Source organism: Daphnia pulex, chromosome 12 (genome assembly GCF_021134715.1).
Source record: "Daphnia pulex isolate KAP4 chromosome 12, ASM2113471v1".
Taxonomy (NCBI): Eukaryota; Metazoa; Arthropoda; class Branchiopoda; order Diplostraca; family Daphniidae; genus Daphnia; species Daphnia pulex.
In genome coordinates this window covers 7,620,569-7,643,462 of record NC_060028.1, presented here as the reverse complement: position 1 = coordinate 7,643,462, position 22,894 = coordinate 7,620,569, and the positions used below count along the sequence as shown (strand labels likewise).

The window sequence follows — 22,894 nt, the reverse complement described above, 5'->3', positions numbered from 1 at the left end:
ATTTTTAAAAAATTACTCGAAAAAAAATGTAACATTTTACATCTTGATTATTGAAAAAAGCCCGTCTGTCCAACAGACGGCAACACAAGGTGCGAAGGGATATTGGGTACACGAGCATGCTACGACAAGTGAACAGCGAATTAGGGCACCCTTTCGTTATTGGAGCGACAAGAACAACTGGCGAACAGAATCACACCTTCCAAAATAAACATACTGTTTGCTACAGTACCATTTTGGAAGTTTGGAGAAGGAAACATTGGGCATTTTAAAAGCAAGGAATTATAAAGTGGATAAAACTGGAACCAGAGTAGCACAGATTCGGTAAACTGGTAAAACTAATTTTAACGCCAAACAAAATAAAACCGGCAAGTAAAAAAATAAATTAAAAAAGGAATCAAAACATGGTGAAAGAGTTCTTTCCCCAAGTGGAAAACCCCAGAAGTAAAAAAAAATTAATCCATCAATTTCCTTCAGAGTAATTGTAACTATAAGACTTGCAGAGGGGTCGGCCGCGGACAGGAGTGACGTTGGGCATCACGCTGGGCGTTCCTTGGAAGCTTAAATTCATAGAGGGTACAGGTGTTGGGTTCGGGAATACTTCTCGATAATCGGTAGTCTTGTTCAGCCTGTTTGGTTTGATTCGGTTCTTGGAGGCAGTCGAGCCAATTCCAGAGGTAACAAAGCTGTTGTTATACTCATGACTTTCATATGAATAGCCTTTGGGTGGAGGGGTGTACGTCATGTATCGCCTGATGGGATATAACTCTTCTGGTTTGAGCTCTGGAGTAACCAACATGGAATCGGCCGAAACGTTTGTTGGTCGCCTGCCAACTCCCGATGGCTGAGGTACCTGCATACCCATTTCTTCCGATGAGAGCAAACTGAGCACGGTACGCATGACGCCTTCTTCCCCGACGCTGCAATTCCTTCCTGGCTCTCGAATACATTTGGCCAAAATTGTCTTGAAAAATAAATCAAAAGAGTTTTCTTTATGGTGTTTAAAAAAAATCAACATAAAAGAAGAAAAATTACCTGAAACTTTTTCCGAGTGTTCATGATGAGCTGGGCAACATAGGAATCAACTACGAAACCAATGAATTCGTCGATTTTTAAGATAACAAAATGTTTCCGTGGTCTCGACAGTCTTTTGTTGCTCTTGGCGACCCTATTGAGGCCAAGGATATCCTCGCTAATATGTTGCAAATGCAGTTCTTGGCATAACTTTCGCATTTCATCATCATCAATATCATCGGAATCTTCGTCACTTTCTTCCAAATGATTAAGTATCTCTTGATGCTCATTCTAAAAATGTAAGGACAAATAAATGAGAAAGCTAGCAAAAATATGAAGAAATTAAAAAAAAAACGAAAAGGGAAATAAAAACCTGATTGAGTTGGACGATTTGAATTTCAGATCCCAGATGGCCAGCAAAAAGGAGGGCAGTGATGGGTGTAACAACACTACAGCAACGAAGCACAGTAAATTGTCCTGCTCTTTGCTGATCTTCGAATATGACCCAAGGGCTAGTCAGGACAGTATGGGATGTTTTTGATGAATGTTTCTGGAGCAACTGAATTTATCAAACATGTCCATCATCACATACAAAGAAAGAAAAAGTAGATAAGGTGTGCCAGCTTTAAATGATCTAATTGAAACACTAACCGGATGGATAGAAGAAGTGTCAGCTGAAGAAGCAGCGACAAATCCCAAACCATTATTTCGTCCTTCTTGAACCAGAAGAGTGGAAGTAAAATGAAATTGAGATCGCGTTTCGTTCTGGGTTATAATGCCGCCATCTGTTGGTGAGTAACGCGCAAGGTTGGGATACAGACCCGCAGTTAGCGCGGCTTTAATAGCTGTCCAACTTTCAGAGTGAATATTGAGATTGCGAATATCTGCGCTCCCGCGGCTGCGAACGTACCCACTGGCACGCAGTTCACCGACTAACAACACTCGAAGCAAGAAAACAAGCTCGATGTTGGCCACCGAAAGATAATTTTCTTGGCAAACCTGTCAACCCACAAATTAGCCAAATTGAAATCCATCATAACTTTCTATATTTTTACCTGGCGCTTTCGACCTTCGTCATTACCCTTTTCCCACAGGTGATAAGCTCTCAAAAGAGCCAGATGGTCGCTGAGATAATCTGGGGCTAGATCATACCTTCGCATAATCGCAACTTTGCGTTCGTCAGGAGACACAGGTGTTATGAAAGGGTCATCTCGTGCTATTTAAAAAATTGCATTATTTAATGTTTTATAATAACATTTATCAATAAATTACCCAAGCAACAGATAATTGTCAGAACTGGATCAAGACACCTGAGTCCAACACTCACAAGCAATATTTTACCCAATCTGGGCTCTACTGACAAGTCAATGAGGCGCAAACCGACATCGGTAACCTGAAAGAAAACAAGCAACCCAATTTTAGATAAGTTAATAAATAAATTTAATTAAGAATAAGGTGATTTAATTCAGTCTCAATAACCTTGCTTTGACTGTCGAAAGCATCAATAGATTCAAGGATTTCTATAGCCTGGTGGACAGCTGTGGTCGGTGGACCATCAGGCAAGCTGCAAAAGAACTGCGGTAATCGCATGTCTTCTGGGATGATCAAGCGAGCAAAAAGGCACACGTCAATCAAGGAATCACGCGTGATTTCGGGCACAGGATATTCTTGCAAGCCATCCAAGGTCGAACGCGGGTACAGATGAAAGACGATACCACCATTACGAACGTGCATAACACGCTGTGCCGCTGAAGCCTAAACAGTGATAAAAATGAATTAAAAATTTTGTTCTCCAAAATCAATGGAATTTCAGATTTTATTATAACGACGCCATCTGTTGGTAAGTAACAAACTAGGTCGGGAAACAGACCGAAGTTAGTGTTCAAAAAATTTACCTTGGAAATCCATTGGGTCTTTTTCGGGTTTGTGAAAACTACGTCGTTCTCTCTGTCGCGAAAAAGTCCCGAATCGATAACGCAAATAACGTCGTCAAAGCTGATGCTGGTCTCTGCAATGTTAGTAGACAGGATGACCTTACGCTTGTCGGCCGGAGCGGGGCAGAAAATCTTCTTAAAGTCATTCGGGAACAAGTGTCCATGTAAGGTATGCACCTCCAACTTGTTTTTGAGTGATGAAGTGCTGGCGATAATCATGTCTCTGAGTTCAACGACCTCGCTATAAGCTGGCAGTAAAACAAGGATAGTTCCAGGTTGAGAATAGCCCTGAACATAATTAAGGACTTCGATGATCAGATCCAAGTTGGCGTGATCTTGACTATACTTTGCATAGAAACTCTTCAGAACATCATCTGGTGAATTGTAGTTCACTGTTAAAGGCTCCTGAATGACGACATTGTTGCCAACTTCATTGTAGAACACTTGGCTGTAAGATAAAAGCAAGTCGGCCACTTCGGGGCGAGCAAATTCGTTTGCCAAATCGTATGATGTCATGCCTTTGACTTGAAGAGTAGGATCAGCCCCCAAAGAAATGGCCATCTTGACTATGTCCAGTTTGCCATGATTTGCGGAGGCCATTAAGACGGTGATACCGGTCTGAGAGTGCTGGTAGTCAATGGGCATAGCACCGTCACGCACCAGTTTCATAATGTGTAAGAAGATTAAGTCGGAACCATTGTACCAAGCCTAGTGGAAAATAAACAAAATACAGTTATAATCAGGAAGGTAGAAAGGATATTTAAATAATAACTAACCTCGGTGATGAGTTCATCAAATACAGTTGCCGGGCCCAGGGTTAACTCTCCCTTGACTCCTCCAGCCCCAGTCAAAAGTTTTTGCTTTGACAAGAATTTTGTGCAGGTGAGAATGTCCTCCAAAAACAGCTGTGATACGGGGTTGGACGACACTGGAACTCTAATGATCTTTTCCTGATGAAAATAGTTGCCTAGGGCATGAGGCGCCATGTCGGCGGATAGAAGGATAAGCCGCAAATCCGGGTATTGAGACAGCCGCAGGCGAAATACACCCAATAGAAGATCCGTGAATCTGTCACGTTCGTGCACCTGATCGATGATGACATGAGTTATCCCTTTAAGACAACGATCATTTTCTATAAGGGATCGAAGGAAAACTCCAGTCGTGCAAAATATTAGCGGACAATTGACTGTGCCTTTGGATTCAAGTCGAGTTTGATGTCCTACTAATCTGTCCCCAGTCACACCTGTTGTTAATGGAAGTGTAAAGAAAACAATTCTTTCATGATAATCTAAACTGCAATCAAGACTTGCCTCGTTCTGCAATGACGCGATCAAGAGCAGCATGAACAGATAATCGGCGTGGCTGGATGCTGATAATCCGGCAGGCTCCTTTTTTTTCATATGCATTTTCCAATATGTACTGCGGAACTTGAGTTGTTTTACCACAGCCCACATTGCCAGCGATAATTACGACTTGCTGACATTCTAACTGGTTGAGGATCTCTTGGCGATATTTAAAAATGGGCAAATTTCGGCGATGATGCACAAAGGCGGCGCTTTCACCAAACAGTGGGATACATGGTGGTTTGTCGGATAAGTTCAAACGTCCTGCAATTCGGTTCATACTCAATGGGGACACATCTAGAAGTAAAATAAATATGTAGTTCAATAATCATTCAACACTGGTTTACAGACTTACTGTCACTGAATTTCCCTCGGTTAGATTTATCATTAAATCGGACTGATTGAGGAGGATCATTGTCAAGTAAGACATTCTTCAAATCTTCAGCAAGTAGTAATGTTGAAGCTTGAGCAAGTTGAAGAAAGTTGAAATTGCTTCTGATAGGATCTGGCTTCTTCGTCAACACAATATTTGAATTCCTTCAAAGATTCAAGAGCAGGATGTTATCATTGCAATAAGCTTATCGACAGATAATGAATGCAAACTTACTTAGAAGATCTTATATTCATGCCCATTCCATCAGACAAACGGAATACAAAAGATTTTTGCTCCTTGAGATTGTTGAGCACAGAGGGAAGTAGAATTTCTAATGGTCGAGAAAAAATATTCATCAGTGAACTGCTCAATACTACAAAACAATTAATCTCACCTTCTGTTTGACTATCATGGCTAAACTTTTTCAGAACTTCAGTATGAAAGAGCTGACACATATGCTGATCGATACGTTCATTTACAACATCTAGTTTCGCAGCAGCAAGTGAAGGATTATACTTATCCATTTTGCTTGCTTTTATTTAAAACTTTATTTCCAAAACAAATTCCCTCTCCTTTTTTCTCTCTTGATAAGATTGTTTTAATTGATATTACACATTAAAATAACGAGACCATAAATCGCAAATAAGCTGTCGAAAACTGACCTAGGTCGCGTGCTCATTCGCATGCGAATGATCAGTAGCCCACACGTGCTGCCACAGGAAGCCCACGTGACGAAAAAAAAAGAAGAAAAGAAATTGTTTCCATGGTTACAGCCACGAGCTGAGGGGGCTCACCCCCCAAATTTCACAACGCCCGAGGAACAGCTGATGCCAGAAAGTTCTTTCAATCTTTTGACCTTGGGATTATATTTATATTAATTTTGATTGCAATTAAATAGATTACACATTTAAAACAAAAGAAATCCGGCTTTTTAAATATTGATACGTATAAATAAGCTTATAATTTTGAAAAAAAAAAGTATTTAATTGAAAAATATCTCCAATGAAGTCATTCCAAATAAGTTTGGCGTGTTTTGTTCTTGGAACTTGACAGGGTCACCACATCGGCGTGAACTTGTTTGTTGGCAAGTGTAAAAATGGCTACTTCGTTTGGTTGTTGTTGAACGACTCTCGGTTCTTCCGGTTCCACTTGATTTTGTTGTTCTTGTTCGTCTTGAAGACCAATTTTACTGTCAGTGCCACAACAATACAAACTGGAGATTTGCTCACAGAGCTTTTCATTGCAACTTTTCAAATTTTTCTTCAGTGGTTCGTTGAGCTGAGAGTAGAGCCATGGATTGATGAGGGTGTTTAATACCGAAAGAAACACCAAAGTACTTTTTAGCATTTGCAAGCCGCTGGTTTGTTCTTCATCTACAAACATTGTGACCACCACGAAAATCCAGTTGGGCATTCGGCAAAAGAAGAACCAAAACACAAGCCAGAATAGGGCCCAAGCTTTTGAATAAATCAAATTTAAATCAAGGGGTGTAGCTTAAATGTAATTTTCTCGTGGGGTTACCTATGCGTTTCTTCCTTGCCAGTTGGAGGTTGGAGGAATCACCTGTTCCAATCGGTGAACGTACCCAGAGGAAATGACCAATTCGGCCGTAGAGTACTAAACAGAAATTATGTCATAATTTAATTTGGAATGAAGTAATCAATATTAGAAAAATGTGACACACCCACGAAGAGGAGGAATAATGGTACGAAAATGGCCCCACATAACATCTGAATGAAAATACACAAATTAAATATTAAAAATAAAGGGATACTATAAAATTAAAGTAACTCACAATATGATAGGCCGGATAGACTTTAGGACCTAATTTGGAGTTGTCGTTGCATGTTGGGAAAACACTGCAAAAGTCCATTCCAATTTCTGGGTCAGGAATGTCGTCAACCAAAATGAAATAGTAGACGCGCCAAATCCAAAATGAGGGCAGAGCGATACCTTATAGGAATATTTCCACCGTATAATCAACCCATACATTATCAATAAAAGAAAAGAAACAAAAATTATACATGTCGTTTCTTTTTTTAAAAAAATTTGAATACCGATAGAAACGATCCAAACAGCTATTATAGACCCTACGATTGACCATCCTGGTTTTTGATTGATGGCATTTGGATGCATCTTGACCACACAGACATAGCGATCGTGTGCAATCAAACACAAAATGAGCGCATTGCTAAGAATGGCAGCACTCTGTAGAAATGGGAAACTGACACAACCCAGTTGTCCGAAATTCTGATGATGAAATAAAATGTTTTGTGAATGAAACAAAAAATTTCCAAGCGACTTGCAATGGGATTTACCCAAACATTCAGGTCATTAATCACGAACGAGATTTCGGTCGGAGTGGCACAACTGACAGTCAACAAGTCGCTTAGGGCTAAAGCTCCGATCAGCACATTTGTTTTGGACCAAGACGATCTATAAAAGGTTAACGATGATGAAAACCCAGGAATGTCTGATGTAATAACACTGGGAATTACCTGCGAATGCCAATGGCGACGAGCATGCGCACGTTACTGATGCAAGCCCAAATTAGGCAACCGACAAAGAGCAGTGTCATCAAGATTTTAAACCATAGGGGCAGTACGATGACGTCACTTAGCGCTACATATCCATCCAATCCGAGGGCGTCAACGATATCGCTAATGTTGACGTCAGACAACTCCCAAACCTTTATGAATGCAATCAACAATAAAATGAATAACGAAAATTCGAAAGCGTCAAAATAAAACACTAAATTTACCCATTCGTCACCGGTGTTGTTGTTGCTGTAAAGTATCTGAAGTCGACATAGAATGTCAATGGTGACATTGGCCAAGTCGGACAGATTCACTTGTTTTTGCTTGGCTAAATCGAAAGGTTTGACGGCTCTCTGCGGTTGATCGACGATCCATAATGATTCTTGCAAAGGATTTCCCAAGCGTGACCATTGTAACGCCGTTCGGCTCGGTACGGTTGGTCCACTAAAAACAATCATTTCTTTTTTTCCCCCAGGGACACTCGGATAGTGAGAATCCGGAAGTGCGACTGAAACCCAAATCGTCCGATTTGACGTCTATAATACAAGTTTTATCCGGAGTATATTAGTCGTGCGCATCACGAACCGGCCCGTATGGTGTCTGTTGTTTTACCGTTGAACGAAACGTCTACAAAAAGAAACCATGCGGGATATTATAGAGCCGATAACAATGTATGAACAGCCTGATTAATAAATGTAGTATACCGACTGATGGATTATTATCAGTGGTTAGGACTATATTATATTATATCGATTCGGATAGATTTCTTGGTGAAATTTTTTTTTATTTGAAATGTATTGAGATTGATCGGCACATGTGAAGCGAATGGAACTTACGCGAGTGTTCCGTGAAATAATTATGGGACCAAAATAGAAAATATTATTCGGTCGCACAGTAGACAAATAAAAAAACAAAACACATAATACAATTAATTTGATTGGGAAAAAGGAAATCACTGAAAACTTAAACATCAGACGGGGTGCTATGACTATCATCGTTCTTTTCGGTCGCATTGTTATTAGCCTCATCGGCGACTTGGTCGTTCACCGGAACGCTAAGAAATGTTGCGTTCTCCTCCGGACGATCCGTCTGAATGAATAAAATCGATTGTTAATAAACAATTCTAAACCCACGCATTTTTATCGCTTTATTATTACCGAATCAGAAGCTGATTCCTGTCGAACAACATTGACTGCGTCGGTCGAATCGGCCACCACCTGAATGTTTTCAAGTTTGAATCAATTATTTGTCTTTTGGTTTTCCCACGAATAAAAATTCCCAAGGTTCTCGACTAGCTAACTTACCACTTCGGTAGAATCCTCCGCCTGAACGCTTCTCACCGTCGAGCTTGGTTGAATCTCTGTCGCTGCTGCGACCTAGTATATACGCAATAATTCCCGGTATGAAAAATCTGAGCGAATATAACAATATGGTTAACTAAAGTCTAAAATCATACCTCATCGGCAGTTGGGGTGTCGGTAGACTTGACTTCCTTATTTTCATCCTCTCCATCCTTCCATCCGGCTGTGGTCGGTGGTTCCGTGGTCGATGATGACGAATCATTGGCAAGGTCGTCGCTCAAGTGCAAATCAGACAAATGTGTTCCAGTTGACGACTCGGCGTCATTAGAAATCTCAGGTTGGATAGTGTGGTCAATTTCTTTGATCAATTCCACACCCAATCCCGATCCTTCGGAAATGTCGGCCGCTCCGGAACCTTCATCATTGGCAATGATGTGGCTCAAGAACTGACCAGATCCGATATCGGCAGAATCGCTCTGGCCGGATCCTTCGTCGGCGTTAATAGTGACAGAATCACTTAAAAGTTGAACAGCAGCAGCATCAGCCGATCCTTCAGTGACATCAATTTGGGCGACCTTGGTTGCAGATTCTTCGTCGTCTGAATCGATTTTCAATACAGAGAAAGTGGTGCTGTCCTCAATCGGCTCGTTGTTGGCTTGGCCGATTGTCACGCTCTCCACGTCGGCGGCTGGATCACTTTGACCTGAACCTTCAACTTCATCGGCTGCTGCTGCCAACAGTTTCTCTTGGGTTGTAGTGGCTGGAACATTGTCGTCTTCGAGGTCCGCCAACAGTTTTTCGTGTGTCGTCGTGGCTGCGACTTCGTCCTCGGCCACAGTTGCGACGGTCTCTGAAATCGCATCCGCCACCTGGGGCTCTTTTTCCGCTTCAGCTACTGGAGCGACTAAAAGAGTTTCTTCCGCTTTTGTTACAACAACAGCCGGAGATTCTTCCGCTTTTGTTACAGTAATGACAAGAGTTTCCTCTGATTTAGATACAGTAACGGACGGAGCTTCTTCCGTTTTAGTTACAGATTCCGATGGAATTTCTTCCACTGCAGTTACAGTGGTGGCTGGAGTTTCTTCCGCTTTAATTGCAGTAACGGCCGGAGTTTCTTCAGCTTTAGTAACATCAACGGCTGGAGCTTCTTCCGCTTTTGTTACAGTGGCGACAGGAGTTTCCTCCGCTTTAGTAGCAGTAATGGCCGGAACTTCTTCCGCTTTAGTTACTTGAGCGGCAGGAGTCTCTTCCGCCTTAATTACTGGAGCGACTGGGGCCGGATCAGCTACTAGGACGGGGCTTTGTGATGTTTGTTTGACCTCATCTTTCACTAGCGGTTGAACAGAGACGGATTCTTCAACTTTCAAAACGATTTCATGGCTGTCGTCCTCTGCTGATTCGTCGTCGGAAATCGGCTGCCACGGCTGATCGATATCGTTGTAGGCGAATTTGTGTTTCTTTTCCAATTGCCGAACGTATTTCTCATAATTTAATCGATCATCCTAGAATTAATGAACACATTTTTATACCCAATCTTGTTATGCGATGACGCAGTTAATTAGTACCTCATTAGCAGTGTCCGGAGACTTGACCGGAAAACCGACAATGAGAACGGCACCAATCAGCACAATCCAAATCAACTATAAAACCAAGAAATTAAAATGAAACATTTTTAGAAAAATCTCTAAAAAAGCTCATTAGGCTATCAAATCACTTGATGTAGTAAATCCGTTTGGTAATCAAATACCAAAATTGCTTGAATATACTACTGGAATAAGTATACTGGAATAAAAAGAATAATGAAATGTCGTACCTGTTGAACGGCCATGTTTGCGATTAAAATAGCTGGTGACAAGTTTCCGGCGCGGATGAAACTCAACGAAAGCGAGTTAAGATGTGATCTGAAGTTTTTTCTTCCGGGGGCCCTTCTTATATAGGCGGAGACGGCCCTAAAGCAAAATGTAGAAATATATACAAGAAGAAGAAAAAAAAAGAACTAGAAATATATAAGAAAGAAAATGAAGAAGAAGAAGAAAAGGAGGGATATAGAAGATAAGAGGGGCGGGTTCTAGTCTGGGGCTGGCTGCTCCGCATTTGGAATGTGTCTATACTACCAAGAGGCCCTCAACTTCTTCTTCTTCTTCTTCTTCTTTGTTTGTCTTTTTGTATACTTCTTTTTTTTGCAAAAGTTCAAAGACGAACGGAGAAAAAAGAGAGGAAGACGTAAAAGAAAAGAACTAATAATAAAAGCAGGAACAAGCGCCCCAGCTCACACAAGACTCGGGGCTGGCGTCATAAAACGATCCAAAGTCACGAGAAAAGAAAAATTCCAATGGATAAAAAATAAAAGAAATAAAAGAATTAGCACACCGTGAACGATATTATTTCTTGGCTATATAGCGAGTTAATCAGACCACGGGATGTGTGTGTTGCAACAACCGGGATTGATAAATCGAACCCTTTTTTTTTCCTTTATACGACATAACTATACACACACAGCACCCAGCACCGGGAGCGGTCTATAACATTCCTGGGCTGGCGTGTCACACCGTGAAGTAAATAACCTGTCTACAAGTGTAACAACCATCCAAGGATGTTGGCGGCCGCACGGACAAGGCTGCGCGTCCGGTCATCCGGTAAGTACACGTAGCACACGGTCAATTACTGCCGGCGATGGCCGACGAATCAAGCGGCGGCGGCGACGACGTGCCGGCGGGCGGTGACGGCCAGGCCCCCTTTGGGTTATGTTATTTTATTTCTATTTCGCTTGATTGCTTTTGTTATTCGTCTTCAACACAGAAAATCACGCGCATCTACTACTATATACTACTGGCATTTTTTTTTGTTTTTTCACGGTGTAATCTCACCTGTACTACCTGGCACCACAAACCAAAAGCCAAAGAGCAGCAACTGAAAATAAGGATGAAACACGGAGAAGGTTTGCACCCATAATTTACGATGAGTGCGGTGTCTCGGGGAGTGGCGCCGCATGTCTCCAGCACGGTGTGTATATTTTTTTAAATAATTCCCGGCCACGGAATGGCGCAATCGTCGAGTTCAAACTTGTGCTGGCTAGAAAAAAAAAGAGGAGAGAAGCCATAGAAATAATGAGGGTCAGCTTCATTCACAATTGCGCCAGCACTTGGCTTCCTTCTTAGATATTTTTCCGAACAGCAGCACTTAAAAATGATTTCTGCAACAACTTCCTCACGAATTCCTTTGGCATTTCTATTATTCTATACAACTCTTTTAGAGAAATAGTTGGCCAGTAGTACCATTCAAAATAAATCAAATAGAGCTCCCCTCAAATTCTAATACCGAGAATGTCATTAAAAACAAGTCGAAGTAAAAAGAAGAGCACGGCGGACGACCACCGAAAATCAACCGCCATTATTACACGAGTCGTTCACCCGTGAAGAACTAGTATGCTACTTGCATATAGCGCGTCCTTCATTCGTTCAAAAGGAAGAAAAAGAATAAAATAGACGCACCGACCACCAGCGATAGTCTTTAGTACAGCACTTCCTCACCTCAAAAGAAGACGATCGGAGGTCTACCCTATCTACGTCAAAAAAACATTTGGTGTTGCATTCCGATGGATGCGTCTCTCAAGGTGACACGATATAATACTATACGAACGATGAGAAACCCCAAAGAGAAAAAACCGCAAAAAAATTAAGTCCCGAAGAAATATAATCACATGTATGTATTAATACAGACTACAGAGTCTAAATAGTATAATAACACGAGGGACGACAAATACCTCCGGTTGTGAAAGGGTTATTTCATTCGCACGGTATATACTATTCTGTTTTTTGGTTAAATCTCAGCAAACTAAACAAAAGAGAAAAAGGGGAAAGAAAAAACAAAAATGATTGAAGAAAATAATAAAAGCTGACGAGGAAAAAAAAAGTACAGTTGATTGACCCTGAGGAGCTTTTTTGTTAAACAATTTTATCTGGAAAGAAGTTTCCCTCCTGTTAAAAAGATGCGCGTCTATAGGAAAAAAAAGAAACAGGAATCTACTACATTGATGCAGAGTTCACGACCGGTTTACTCTTTTTCGTCTACTCTCCTCATTTGCATACGTTTGAGATCTATATGCCGGTTATTTTTCCCTTAATCATTCGTCAGCAAGATGAGCTACACAGCACGAGAGAAAGAAAATAAGACTAGAGGCTATACACAAAGGATCAAGGTCGCATTTTCTGGTTTTTTTTTAAATTTCCTATTTTGGGGCTGGTAATGTCAGCAGTTGAACCAAATCATTTGAGCTCGGACTTCTTTTCCCCCCCCCGTGAGTAATTTCACGGTGACGTTGGTTGTATTATATACTGACGTACGTACGTTGTTAGGACTATTGCGTTATAATTTGTAACTTGTTTTTCCCATTTCGCTGTTGTTGGTGTAGGACAAAGCCAAACAGGATTTGATCATCAGACACGCAGGAAATGACCAAATGGCCAACTAGCGCGTCCTTGAATTGAAGGTAACTATTATTTACTCATTCGTCGACAGAGAGCGGTGGCGGGGAAATTCAAACACAATAAGACATAAAAGAAACGAGTGGGAAATCATCATTATAACAACGCCGGAACTATTGGTGCGCTTGTCTGCAATTCTTTCACGTATAAAAATGAATCGCCGACCTCCATCAATCTGCGAAATATCCCGCAGTTCGCCCTTAAAATCTTTCTCAAAGATATAATTCACGTATGAATGTGTGTCAATAACGCTCTCATTGTGCATCTATAAAGTCTCTTTTTCTTTTTTATCTAGATCGATCTAGTCATGCATAACAGAGGACCTTACTTATAATATATGCGAAAGAAATAATAAAACAAAAAAGTATATGAAAATCACGAAAAAATAAGGCCCCGTTATTCAGACAACCGCCCAAGTCATGGATGAGACGGACGAGAGATAAGCAAGGACGTTGGAGTGCACTCACCTTTTTATTGAAGTCGAAAGCAAAATGTATTATAATGTACGCCTCTTCTTCTGGAAAGAAAAAAATTGCCCCGAAGAAAATTGCATTCTCAAATTATAATAATACAACACACGATTTTGAGACGCTGATAATATTTGATGTAAAAACAAAATAAGCCAGACAAAGACTTAACGGATTTGATTAATATTTGAACCGTGTATAATTTGGTGCTGGAAGAAATTCTCTCTCAACTTTTTTTTTTTCTTTTATAGGACGCGGGTGAAATATAATAAAAGAAACTTTTGATGGTCAGAACAATTGACGATGTGTATAAAAATAAGAAACAATAGTATAGAGCGATACACAGCAAAAAAGAAATGACAAATGGAAAATATTTTTTGTTGGATTTTTATATAGTTGGTACGTCTAAAAAATGTATCAGATTATACGTACGTACTTGTTTATCTTATTAGGAGATTGAACTAAAAGACGATTTCAAAAAAATATAAACTGTTGGCTAATTATTCGCAGCCATTTCGGAGGGTGAATTTTATAGGACGGCAGCGGGTTCTTCTGCCTTGACAACAACAGGTTCTTCCGCAACAACAACGGCCGGTTCATCCTTGACGACAACAACCGCAGGTTCTTCTGCAACGACAGCTATAACTGCAGGCTTTTCTGCAATGACAATTGCAGGTTCATCCGCAACAACTTTAGTAGATTCATCCGCAACCACAGCAGCGACAGGTTCATCGGCAACAACAGCGACGGGCTCTTTTGCAACAACTGCAGCAGGTTCATCCGCGACAACTATTACGGCTGGTAGTACATCCGCAACAACAGCGGCTGCTGGCTCTTTGGCAACGATCACAGCTTCTGCTGCTACCTGGACAACAGCGGCAACCTTTTCGTCCTTAACTTCTTCATCGGCGACATCGGCGATTTTTGTCGATTCCTTTTCGGGAGCGTGACACACTTTGGTTGTTGCCTCATCGACAGCATCAGCAACAGATGCCGGTGCCTTGTCCTCTTCGACCTTTGCTATCACTTGATCGACTTGAACTTTGGTTTCCACCGTTTTAACTTCTTCTTCTGCTGCTGCTGCTGCTACTGCCTTCGGTGTTGTCGGTGTTGCTTTAGCTGCCTCTTCAGCTGCTTTAGCTTCGGCTGCTTCTTTATCACGAATCGCCTTGGGCTTCCACTGCCAAAATGAATTGTTTTACAGCAACGCACGACCGATCAAATCAAGGGGAATCATTCACCCCCCCATCACCCATCCGAAAAAGGAAAAGAAACGGAAACAACAGAAAATTAGAATTTATTCGCAAACGTCTATAATAGTATAGTTCCAATGGCTGTGCAAAAATTCCAATTTACCTTAGCGCGCTTGTTTTGCGGGGTTGGTGCGGCCTCCATCATCGTCACGCCGATGAGGAAAACAACAATCAAAACCTGGAGGGATAGAACAACAACAAAGAATGAAAAATAACACCTTTCCGTATATAATGGCACACAAGTCTGCGGGGTGGAGAGTAGTATAGATTATCAGAAAAAACCTTGAGCAAACACTGTTTTTCATTTAACTTAAAAACTATACTAAAAACATTAAGTTGAATCTCACCGAAAAACGCATGTTTATAATATTTAAAGCAAAATGTTTTTTTTCAGTAAGTCAATCTACGAGAGCCACGCGTGTGTCAGATCTGGCTGGACTGTCAAGAGTAGATGGAAAGTAACCGTCTTTATATAGTTGTAGACGTTTCTCTCTCTCTCTCTCACTTTTTCTCGCGCCTTTGCTGCACTCCGTTGAACAGGACCTCGGCAACCGTCTGTGGTCTGCTTCCCAAGATGGCTGTTTGGCGTACGAGAGAAAAAAGGGAACCATCCAACACACTGGTGCTGTTAGATGACGACGACGATTATATCTAAAAGGGAAAAGAGAGAGAGAGAACCTTGCGACGACTTTTGTCTCTATATAATACTGCTGGGTTTTTCTTCTCGTTTGTGAAAGTGATGGCTGCACAGAAGGGCAGGGATAAGTAAAAGACGAGTTTCGGGAGAAAAATGTGCGAGCTAGCAACGCTGTTAATGCGCGCATCTTGTTTAATTTTCCCTTAAAAAGTCCTTGAGTATATATACCTGACGGGATAAACGATAGCCCATCCATCGCCAGCTTAGAGCTGTGTTCAGCCAGCACCAAGGACACTCGAACCGGAGAAGACGGTCATTTTCACTTTTTTTATTTTCACATTTTGGTAATATTTATTTCTTAAGAGCGCAGAGGAAAAAGAAGTTGCTGCTGGATGCTCCACTTTTTTTTCCGCGCGGGGGCAAGTGAAAGCGAGCCGGACTAACATTTTCAGTGTCAAGGTGTGTGGATATAATCTACAAAGGTTTTTCTTGTTTCAGATTTTACCCGATACAAATGGGATCATTTCCCTGAAACGAACTCTGCTATACTGCGACTACTTTCTCCAGACCGGCTGCTGCTGCTGGTGTGTCCCTCAGGTGTGGAGACCAGTTTCCTGAACTCTTTGGATCTTATACCTGTCATCCGCGATAAATATCATTTATTTTTGTTTGGTTTTCGCTGACCGTTTCAAAATGGTCAACGTCCTGCCAATTGAATTTCTCTTCTCATCCAGAGAGAGAAACGGGTGTGTCTCTGCTAGGCACTAAAAAACCTTTTTACACTCGAAAATGGGTATATCCGTTAGTCTCCATGTGAGCAGCACAATATTGAAGACTCATTTAAATCCACATAAGCGGCTTGAACGATTTCTCTTTCTTCAAAAACAAATTAGCTTTTTTCACAAAGGCAGAAGATTTATTTATCAAAAAGTAGGTTAAGGCCTTGACACGGCGCACAGGCAGACGAAAAAACACCTGGAGGATTACTTAAGTGCTGTTTAGAAGACAATTATTATTATGTGTAGTACTCCGGCAAACAGCTGACACTTTTTTTTCCTAACATGCTAAATTATTTGCAGAAAAATTTCACATCTTGTCGTTGATTTACAAATTCCCCATATGGTCCGTTTTCTCTTTCGTTATTTCACGCAAAAGAAATAGAAAATTTGAGCGCATGCGAATTAAAAATAAAAAGGCGTTGGTGGATCGCCCGGGATATATACATTGTTTCGAATAGCAACTTGAGGCTATTAGCGTGTGTGTTTAACATGTCTTTGGTGTGGCTCATATGCAAATTGCCCAGTTATTGCTTGTTTGCAGTTTTAATTTTCACTGAAACGGAGCTAGCTGGATTTCTCAATAAAGGACTAATAGAAAGCTCTTAAATGAAATAACAGCCTGGCGGTAATCTAGTTCGACCGGTTCTTTGTTTTCTAAAAGCATATAGTTACACGATAACTGTTATTATTTTTTTTGTAACCTATGGCAACGGATGAAATGTTGAAGAAAGATTTTTGGTGTCCAAATAAAATCTAAGAAACCCGAAATCGAATTTTAGAAAGCAAAAGTGACGGTTTGGCAATAACCCTTTAGAATGTCTATTCGCATTGTAAAACTAAATATTCATAGAAAACAGCTAACAATCGTTAAATAAGGTCAATCTAATTCAATGTTTTTTTTTAAAGCGAAAATGTCAAATTCAAATTCAAATAACTGTTGTGGCGTTTAGGCTACTAGATGGCAGTGCTGAAAAGTAAACAAACAGCTGCAAGTGTTGACTGTGCCCTTTGACTGTAAATAAAAACTGATATTTTATTTTCAATCCCTCTTTCTTGAAATAACACTCGAAGCTTACGTGCAGCAATTGAAGTCTTCAGAGATATAACTATTGATAGCAAGTGTAAACGGTTTTGTTTAAAATTGTATCGACCATGACTTTTATACCAGTCATCCCGCGATATGCCATGACAGCACGACACGACGACTGGCGCGAGATTGCGCTTGTTTGTATTGTCTACCCGCACGGAGATTACAATTATATAAGGAGGTTGAGACTTGAGATCGGAACTGACGAATTAAAAACGATTCTCTCTGCGCTTCAAGACGTCACCGTGAGAACATCTCTAGAAACCATGGCTCCAGAAATCAAGTTTACCAAAGTATATGTTTATTAGCATGATTTTATCAAAACTTTTGATTTTTTGCTGACATCCTATATTTTGTTTGTTTAGCTCTTCATTAATGGACAGTTTGTTGATTCACAAAGTGGGAAAACATTCCCAGTTGTCAATCCAGCAACAGGCAAAGTTATCTGTCAAGTCAGTGAAGGTGATAAGGTTTGTGATATTATATTATATTATATTGATTCATATACCATTGCATGAAAGGAATTGTAATGAGAGAAATCTTACCATGTTTTTGTTTTTGAATAGGCTGACATTGACCTAGCTGTTGATGCTGCAAATGAGGCTTTCCAGTTAGGCTCAACATGGAGAACCATGGACGCTTCAGCAAGAGGCCGTATGATGGATAAGGTATTTAATTTGAAGTAACTAAAACTTTTCACTTTGAGTTTACCACCTTCTTCTCATCTTACAGCTAGTTGGACTTATGGAAAGGGATCTTCATTACTTGGCTCAGTTGGAGACATACAACAACGGCAAACCCTTGAAGGATGCTGTCTTTGATATTTATGGTGCCATGTACGCCCTTAAATACTATTCAGGTATTTTTTAAATAATATTAATATGGAAATTGATTATTAAAATTTTCTTCAAAATCAGGTTGGGCTGATAAGATCCATGGCCAGTCAATCCCGGCAGGTATTTACATCTTAGTTATTATACTTCATTGATTTCTTTTATTGTTCACACCTGACAGCTGGAGTTATAATTCTTGGAATGCAATGTCATGAGAATTTGGCAGTATGGTGGCTACTGAATTTGATTTTTCGGAATGCATTGGTGTGGAACATATTATTCATTGGTTTCTCTATGCATAGATGGAAATGTTTTTGTGGTGACGCGAAAGGAACCTGTTGGCGTGGCTGGACAGATCATCCCTTGGGTACTGTTTTATTTTATTTTATTACGTTTTTATCTTGAATTTGAATTAATCTGTGGAAACTTAACTGTTTAAAAACAGAACTTTCCTCTTTTGATGCTCGCTTGGAAATGGGGTCCGGCTCTGGCTGCGGGATGTACCATCGTCATGAAACCAGCTGAGCAAACACCGTTGACTGCCCTTTACATGGCACAGTTGTCTGTTGAGGTATGACCAAATTTTGCTTCTCATTATTGGGCGTTATGCAGATGTAATAATCTTTCGTCCTGTTTCTTAGGCTGGATTCCCACCTGGCGTAATTAATGTCGTGAATGGCTTTGGAGCTACCGCTGGAGCAGCTTTGGCGTCACATGACCGCATACAGAAAATAGCCTTTACAGGTTCCACAGCTGTAAGTTAAATAAACCCCACAACGCTGATGTTTTGACGTTGTTAAATAATTCAAACGAATTAATCGAAAAATCAGGTCGGAAAATTGATCATGGAAGCGGCAGCCAAAAGTAACTTGAAGCGCGTCAGTCTGGAGCTGGGAGGCAAATCTCCAATTGTGGTCTTCCCGGATGTCGACCGTTAGTCTAACAATTGTAAAAGTATTGAATTGCTCAAAGCTAATGTCATTTCCAATTCTGACAGTGGATAAAGCTGTCGCGACGTGCCATGCCGCTGTCTTTGCCAACATGGGTCAATGTAACAAGATGTCAAGTGTTTTTTCGATCTCATCAAAAATCTTTATCTCGTTTCTCTTCTAAAAATCAGGTTGCTGCGCTGGCACCCGTACGTTTGTCCACGAATCCATCTACGACAAGTTTGTGGAGAAAGCTACCGAACTAGCGCGTAAACGAAAGTTGGGTGACCCGTTCGGAGAAGTTGATCAGGGACCTCAAGTAATACGATTTTGATCAAAGCACGTGTCACTCAATTGAAAACGTTCTTTGATGTATAGGTCAGCGAACTGCAATTCAACAGGATTATGGCGTTGATTGAAGCGGGCAAGAAGGAAGGAGCTGATTTGAAAACCGGTGGCATGAAGCACGGAACCGAAGGATATTTCATCGAACCAACTGTGTTTGTGGATGTCCAGGACAATATGAGGATCGCCAAAGAAGAGGTCTTGTGGTTGATTAAAAAATTTACCAATTTGAACTTGATTCGAGTGTTGTTTTTTAGATTTTTGGACCTGTCCAGCAAATTATGAAGTTTAGTACGATGGAGGAAGTTATCAAGCGCGCCAATGATACGCATTACGGATTGGCTGCTGGTATTTTGACGAACGATATCAACAGAGCTCTCACCTTCTCGCAGGCGGTTAACGCCGGAAGTGTTTGGTATGCTCATTTCATTATCAAAGCATGGGAAATTATTATTAACATTCTTTTAATTCTTTTTAGGGTTAATTGTTTCTTACACATCACATCGCAAACACCTTTCGGTGGATTCAAGCAATCAGGAATCGGTCGTGAAATGTAAGCTTGAGAGTCTCAAGGTGCATGGCGTGTTGTATTTAACTTAAAAACATTTGAATTTTTAATTTCAGGGGTGAGGAAGGTATCCACAGCTACGTGGAGGTGAAGACAGTTACCATCTCGATGGCCAAGTTTTAACTTGGAATTAAAAACCCGTGGGTCCCTGTCCCGGTTTCGTTCTTTCCCCCAATATGGTTATTACTGTTATGTTGGTTCAAGAGTTTTTGGAATCAAAATTGCCAATATTTGTTACTTTGCTTGGGGTAAAAAAAAAATACAGTATTCTAGTTAATTTTTATTTTCATTCTGATTAATCCGTCTTGAGTTTTAATTTATTAACATTGAAATGGATAGACTAGTTATTTAGTTAATTCATGTGGCAAGTTTAAATCAGATTCTGTCAAGGTTTACAGTCGACCTTCAAAGATATTCTCAACCAATTTTTTTTTTTTAAATTCAAAAAGCCAAAAATCAATAACCCCACCAAATAATTTCTTCCTTTCTGATAGAAATCGTGTGATCGCTGATTTGTAGATTGCGGCAGATTGCGGTGAGCTACCTTGTGTTTTTCAAGTTAATGAAAATAATTTGCAAATATTTCTCCAGTAAAATGATTGAACAATGAGGGTAAATTAATGAAATTAAAAAAAAATCCAAAAACGTTTAAACTTGAGTTTATATTAAAACAATAAATTAAGTAAAACAAGGGTAAAACTTTGTTGTAGCCTTGGTGGGTTGTTTGATTCTTTTCGAGATGCCGATTTCGCTCAGGCGATTCCAGACAAGTCCAGACAAGGTCTTTTTACGCAATAACGTTGCCGTTTATTGAATTTTTTCAAAAATAACACAGTGCGGATACACTCCGGCGATGCTACTGGCTTGTGCAATGTACACTACAAGGCCGCAGGCACTGATATGGTTAACCGCTGAATTTGAATAGATTGGAATATACTAGTTATTTCGAGAATTAATCGCAGCGGAAATTTAGGTCACTAAATAGGTGACATTAAATAGGAGATTCAGATATCGTGTTTATTCATACTGGTCTTATATGAGACACAGTATCAATGACGTCTTTTTGTGATCTTATCAATTTTACACAATGTGGTCAGGCGATAAAAAAATATACAAAATGGGTATATTGACTAAATTCAAAATAGTGGTAAAAAGTTGGTATGAGATTAATATCTTCACGCACAAAGAGAAGAACAGTCCGTCACTATGGCAGAATTCTCTATCTCTCCATACTCGATTTTCATTTTAATGATTATGAAAATAATTTACAAATATTTCTCCATTAAAATGATTGAACAATGAGGGTAAATTAATGACATTTAAAAAAATCCAAAAACATTTTAACTTGAGTTGATATTAAAACAAAATATTAATGAAAATGACCTCCTCTGGGTACTTGCTAATCAAGTGGCTCATACTGAAGTGCATATAAGGACCACTCAACTCAGAAGTAGACATACAACATTTCTCAACGGTGAAATTCACTAATAGAGTCAAATCAAACTCCAAAAATGAACAAATCTGAGATCAACTCTCCAGAACCTGGATTCAAACCAATGACCACCGCTGATGTCCAGCAAGCGTACGGCCACATCCCTGCCCTGTGCCAGAACCTGCATAATTTTCAAGCATTCCTTGACACGACGGATCCTATACCTGAAGAAGCGAGGTGGCACATAAAGACGATGGTGACAGAAGCCAAATTCGGTCTAACATCCATGACTGAGCTCATCGACCGTGTTATAAAGGAGAATCAAGTATTATCCCAGCAGTCAGAATCGAAAAGGCAGGAACTTGATACCGAAAGGGCACTAAACATTCAACTCCAAAATGTAATCCGTCTATTTACGGATCAATCAAAAGACCGGCGGATCGCGGAACTGGAAGAAGAAATAGCCCAGGCGAAGCGTACTGCCCAGCAGTCATCTCAAATCGTTGGATATGAGATAAGTCGCCAACCGATGTGGACTCATGAACCGGAAAAACAACCCACCGGCCACCACCAGAGTCCAGCAACGTCATTCCAGCAGAACGGATTTGGTGAAACTGAGGGTCAAATTCTCGGCCGATTTATTTCCAAACCACACCAGACTGTCAAACGTCTCAACAATGCCACACAAAAGTATCGTCCAGTCTCAACCCAACAGGCTACAATAACTCCCGAAAACCGCACGAATGGGCAGAAACCGATCTCTGAACCGATTCCAATGCAACTCGACACCATCATCAAGTTTTCACCGCGCCAACCCGAAGATATTCCGGCCGAGGATTTCATAATTACTTCCGAGGAAATTGAGCGAGAGGATGTGGGTAATAGCAGGCTCCTTCTGACGAACATTTCGGATCGGCTCCGCGGCCGTGTCATTGGGCTAGGGGGTCAAAATGCGCAGCGTCTGGAACGGGAATACGGCGTGAAAATCAATTTTTTAGATCGCCAAAACAAATTGGAAAATTTAAAGCTCATGATATCAGAAGGAGACGCGGACCGTCGTCGTTCGGCCTCCGACGACATCATCGAGAATCTGCCAGTGGTAGTTGATTGCCCCAACCTCAAAAGCTATGGTCACGCGTTGAAAAATGCCACTACTCAGTGCGGTGTCAAAATCGACCGAACGAACCCGAACATCCCCGGCATGACGATTTACGGAAAGCTAACCAACTGTTACCAAGCGTACATGATGCTGGTGAACAACGAAGCAATTTTTTAACCGTAATAACACCACAAGATACACTGCTTTGCCTTCTGTTTCTTTCATTCTCATTCAGTTTTCCTATTTTCCCACATTAATGTGATGGTGTCGACAGATCAAATTTCAATAAAACTAATAAAAAGCACACGCGTTTTTTGTTGTTCAGTTATTTAAAAAAAAAACACACGAACCAGCACGTCTAGGATTATCGTGACCCACAGTTTCTTCTTTATTGTTAATCAACATATTCATTGGAAGGGTTTTCCTTGGAGGGAACTAAATAGTAATTTTGGTTTCCTGACCAATGCTCTTGTATCATTGAT

At 40.6% G+C, this 22,894-nt stretch overlaps 5 protein-coding genes and 1 long non-coding RNA gene across 6 annotated transcripts; 2 read left to right on the top strand and 4 right to left on the bottom strand.

The window, feature by feature from the left end:
* Positions 1-29: 29 nt before the first annotated feature.
* Positions 30-5,381, bottom strand: LOC124210101 (3'-5' RNA helicase YTHDC2-like). The gene is made up of 13 exons (XM_046608414.1): positions 5,056-5,381; positions 4,896-4,992; positions 4,644-4,825; positions 4,256-4,585; positions 3,722-4,188; positions 2,907-3,653; positions 2,491-2,766; positions 2,284-2,404; positions 2,067-2,227; positions 1,663-2,010; positions 1,385-1,570; positions 1,033-1,302; positions 30-961 (listed from the first exon to the last, which is right to left on the bottom strand). Exons 1-13 carry the CDS (start codon positions 5,183-5,185, stop codon positions 461-463), a joined length of 3,816 nt encoding a protein of 1,271 aa, XP_046464370.1. The 5' UTR covers positions 5,186-5,381; the 3' UTR covers positions 30-460.
* Positions 5,382-5,515: 134 nt separating this feature from the next.
* On the bottom strand, positions 5,516-7,794 carry LOC124208502 (QRFP-like peptide receptor). The gene is made up of 8 exons (XM_046606259.1): positions 7,423-7,794; positions 7,160-7,350; positions 6,980-7,097; positions 6,719-6,911; positions 6,457-6,614; positions 6,346-6,391; positions 6,183-6,278; positions 5,516-6,118 (listed from the first exon to the last, which is right to left on the bottom strand). Exons 1-8 carry the CDS (start codon positions 7,654-7,656, stop codon positions 5,670-5,672), a joined length of 1,485 nt encoding a protein of 494 aa, XP_046462215.1. The 5' UTR covers positions 7,657-7,794; the 3' UTR covers positions 5,516-5,669.
* Positions 7,795-7,961: 167 nt separating this feature from the next.
* Positions 7,962-10,454, bottom strand: LOC124208501 (fibrous sheath CABYR-binding protein-like). The gene is made up of 6 exons (XM_046606258.1): positions 10,313-10,454; positions 10,065-10,139; positions 8,655-10,001; positions 8,503-8,574; positions 8,356-8,415; positions 7,962-8,287 (listed from the first exon to the last, which is right to left on the bottom strand). Exons 1-6 carry the CDS (start codon positions 10,325-10,327, stop codon positions 8,162-8,164), a joined length of 1,695 nt encoding a protein of 564 aa, XP_046462214.1. The 5' UTR covers positions 10,328-10,454; the 3' UTR covers positions 7,962-8,161.
* Positions 10,455-12,409: 1,955 nt separating this feature from the next.
* Positions 12,410-13,915, top strand: LOC124210089. The gene is made up of 2 exons (XR_006881166.1): positions 12,410-13,212; positions 13,279-13,915. It is a non-coding gene; the product is annotated as an uncharacterized LOC124210089 (long non-coding RNA).
* On the bottom strand, positions 13,743-15,407 carry LOC124210088 (cytochrome c1-like). Its single transcript, XM_046608399.1, has 3 exons — positions 15,051-15,407; positions 14,807-14,881; positions 13,743-14,630 (listed from the first exon to the last, which is right to left on the bottom strand). The coding sequence occupies exons 1-3, from the start codon at positions 15,060-15,062 to the stop codon at positions 13,980-13,982; spliced, it is 738 nt and encodes a 245-aa protein (XP_046464355.1). The 5' UTR covers positions 15,063-15,407; the 3' UTR covers positions 13,743-13,979.
* A 1,864-nt stretch (positions 15,408-17,271) lies between these two features.
* LOC124210087 (aldehyde dehydrogenase 1A1-like) lies at positions 17,272-20,158 on the top strand. The gene is made up of 15 exons (XM_046608397.1): positions 17,272-17,499; positions 17,572-17,676; positions 17,773-17,874; positions 17,939-18,065; positions 18,124-18,162; positions 18,342-18,406; positions 18,485-18,610; positions 18,681-18,794; positions 18,870-18,972; positions 19,037-19,090; positions 19,160-19,287; positions 19,347-19,511; positions 19,571-19,728; positions 19,792-19,866; positions 19,938-20,158. The coding sequence occupies exons 1-15, from the start codon at positions 17,272-17,274 to the stop codon at positions 20,002-20,004; spliced, it is 1,656 nt and encodes a 551-aa protein (XP_046464353.1). The 3' UTR covers positions 20,005-20,158.
* The last annotated feature ends 2,736 nt before the right edge of the window (positions 20,159-22,894 follow it).

Bases quoted from the DNA above. Each gene is read 5' to 3' on its own strand.
- LOC124208501 (XM_046606258.1), bottom strand. The intron at 10,002-10,064 runs GTACTAATTAAC...CATTAATTCTAG, and splicing joins CTCCGGACACTGCTAATGAG to GATGATCGATTAAATTATGA. The intron at 8,288-8,355 runs GTAATAATAAAG...TTATTCATTCAG, and splicing joins AGGAATCAGCTTCTGATTCG to ACGGATCGTCCGGAGGAGAA.
- LOC124208502 (XM_046606259.1), bottom strand. From the start codon at position 7,656: ATGATTGTTTTTAGTGGACCAACCGTACCGAGCCGAACGGCGTTACAA. The intron at 6,912-6,979 runs GTAAATCCCATT...TTTCATCATCAG, and splicing joins TTAATGACCTGAATGTTTGG to AATTTCGGACAACTGGGTTG. The intron at 6,392-6,456 runs GTGAGTTACTTT...ATTTTCATTCAG, and splicing joins TCTATCCGGCCTATCATATT to ATGTTATGTGGGGCCATTTT.
- LOC124210088 (XM_046608399.1), bottom strand. The intron at 14,631-14,806 runs GTAAATTGGAAT...TCATTTTGGCAG, and splicing joins CGCAAAACAAGCGCGCTAAG to TGGAAGCCCAAGGCGATTCG.
- LOC124210101 (XM_046608414.1), bottom strand. From the start codon at position 5,185: ATGGATAAGTATAATCCTTCACTTGCTGCTGCGAAACTAGATGTTGTA. The intron at 4,586-4,643 runs GTAAGTCTGTAA...TTTTACTTCTAG, and splicing joins CCGAGGGAAATTCAGTGACA to ATGTGTCCCCATTGAGTATG. The intron at 1,571-1,662 runs GTTAGTGTTTCA...TGATAAATTCAG, and splicing joins ACACTTCTTCTATCCATCCG to TTGCTCCAGAAACATTCATC.
- LOC124210087 (XM_046608397.1), top strand. From the start codon at position 17,272: ATGACTTTTATACCAGTCATCCCGCGATATGCCATGACAGCACGACAC. The intron at 17,677-17,772 runs GTTTGTGATATT...GTTTTTGAATAG, and splicing joins AAGTCAGTGAAGGTGATAAG to GCTGACATTGACCTAGCTGT. The intron at 19,729-19,791 runs GTATGCTCATTT...AATTCTTTTTAG, and splicing joins GTTAACGCCGGAAGTGTTTG to GGTTAATTGTTTCTTACACA.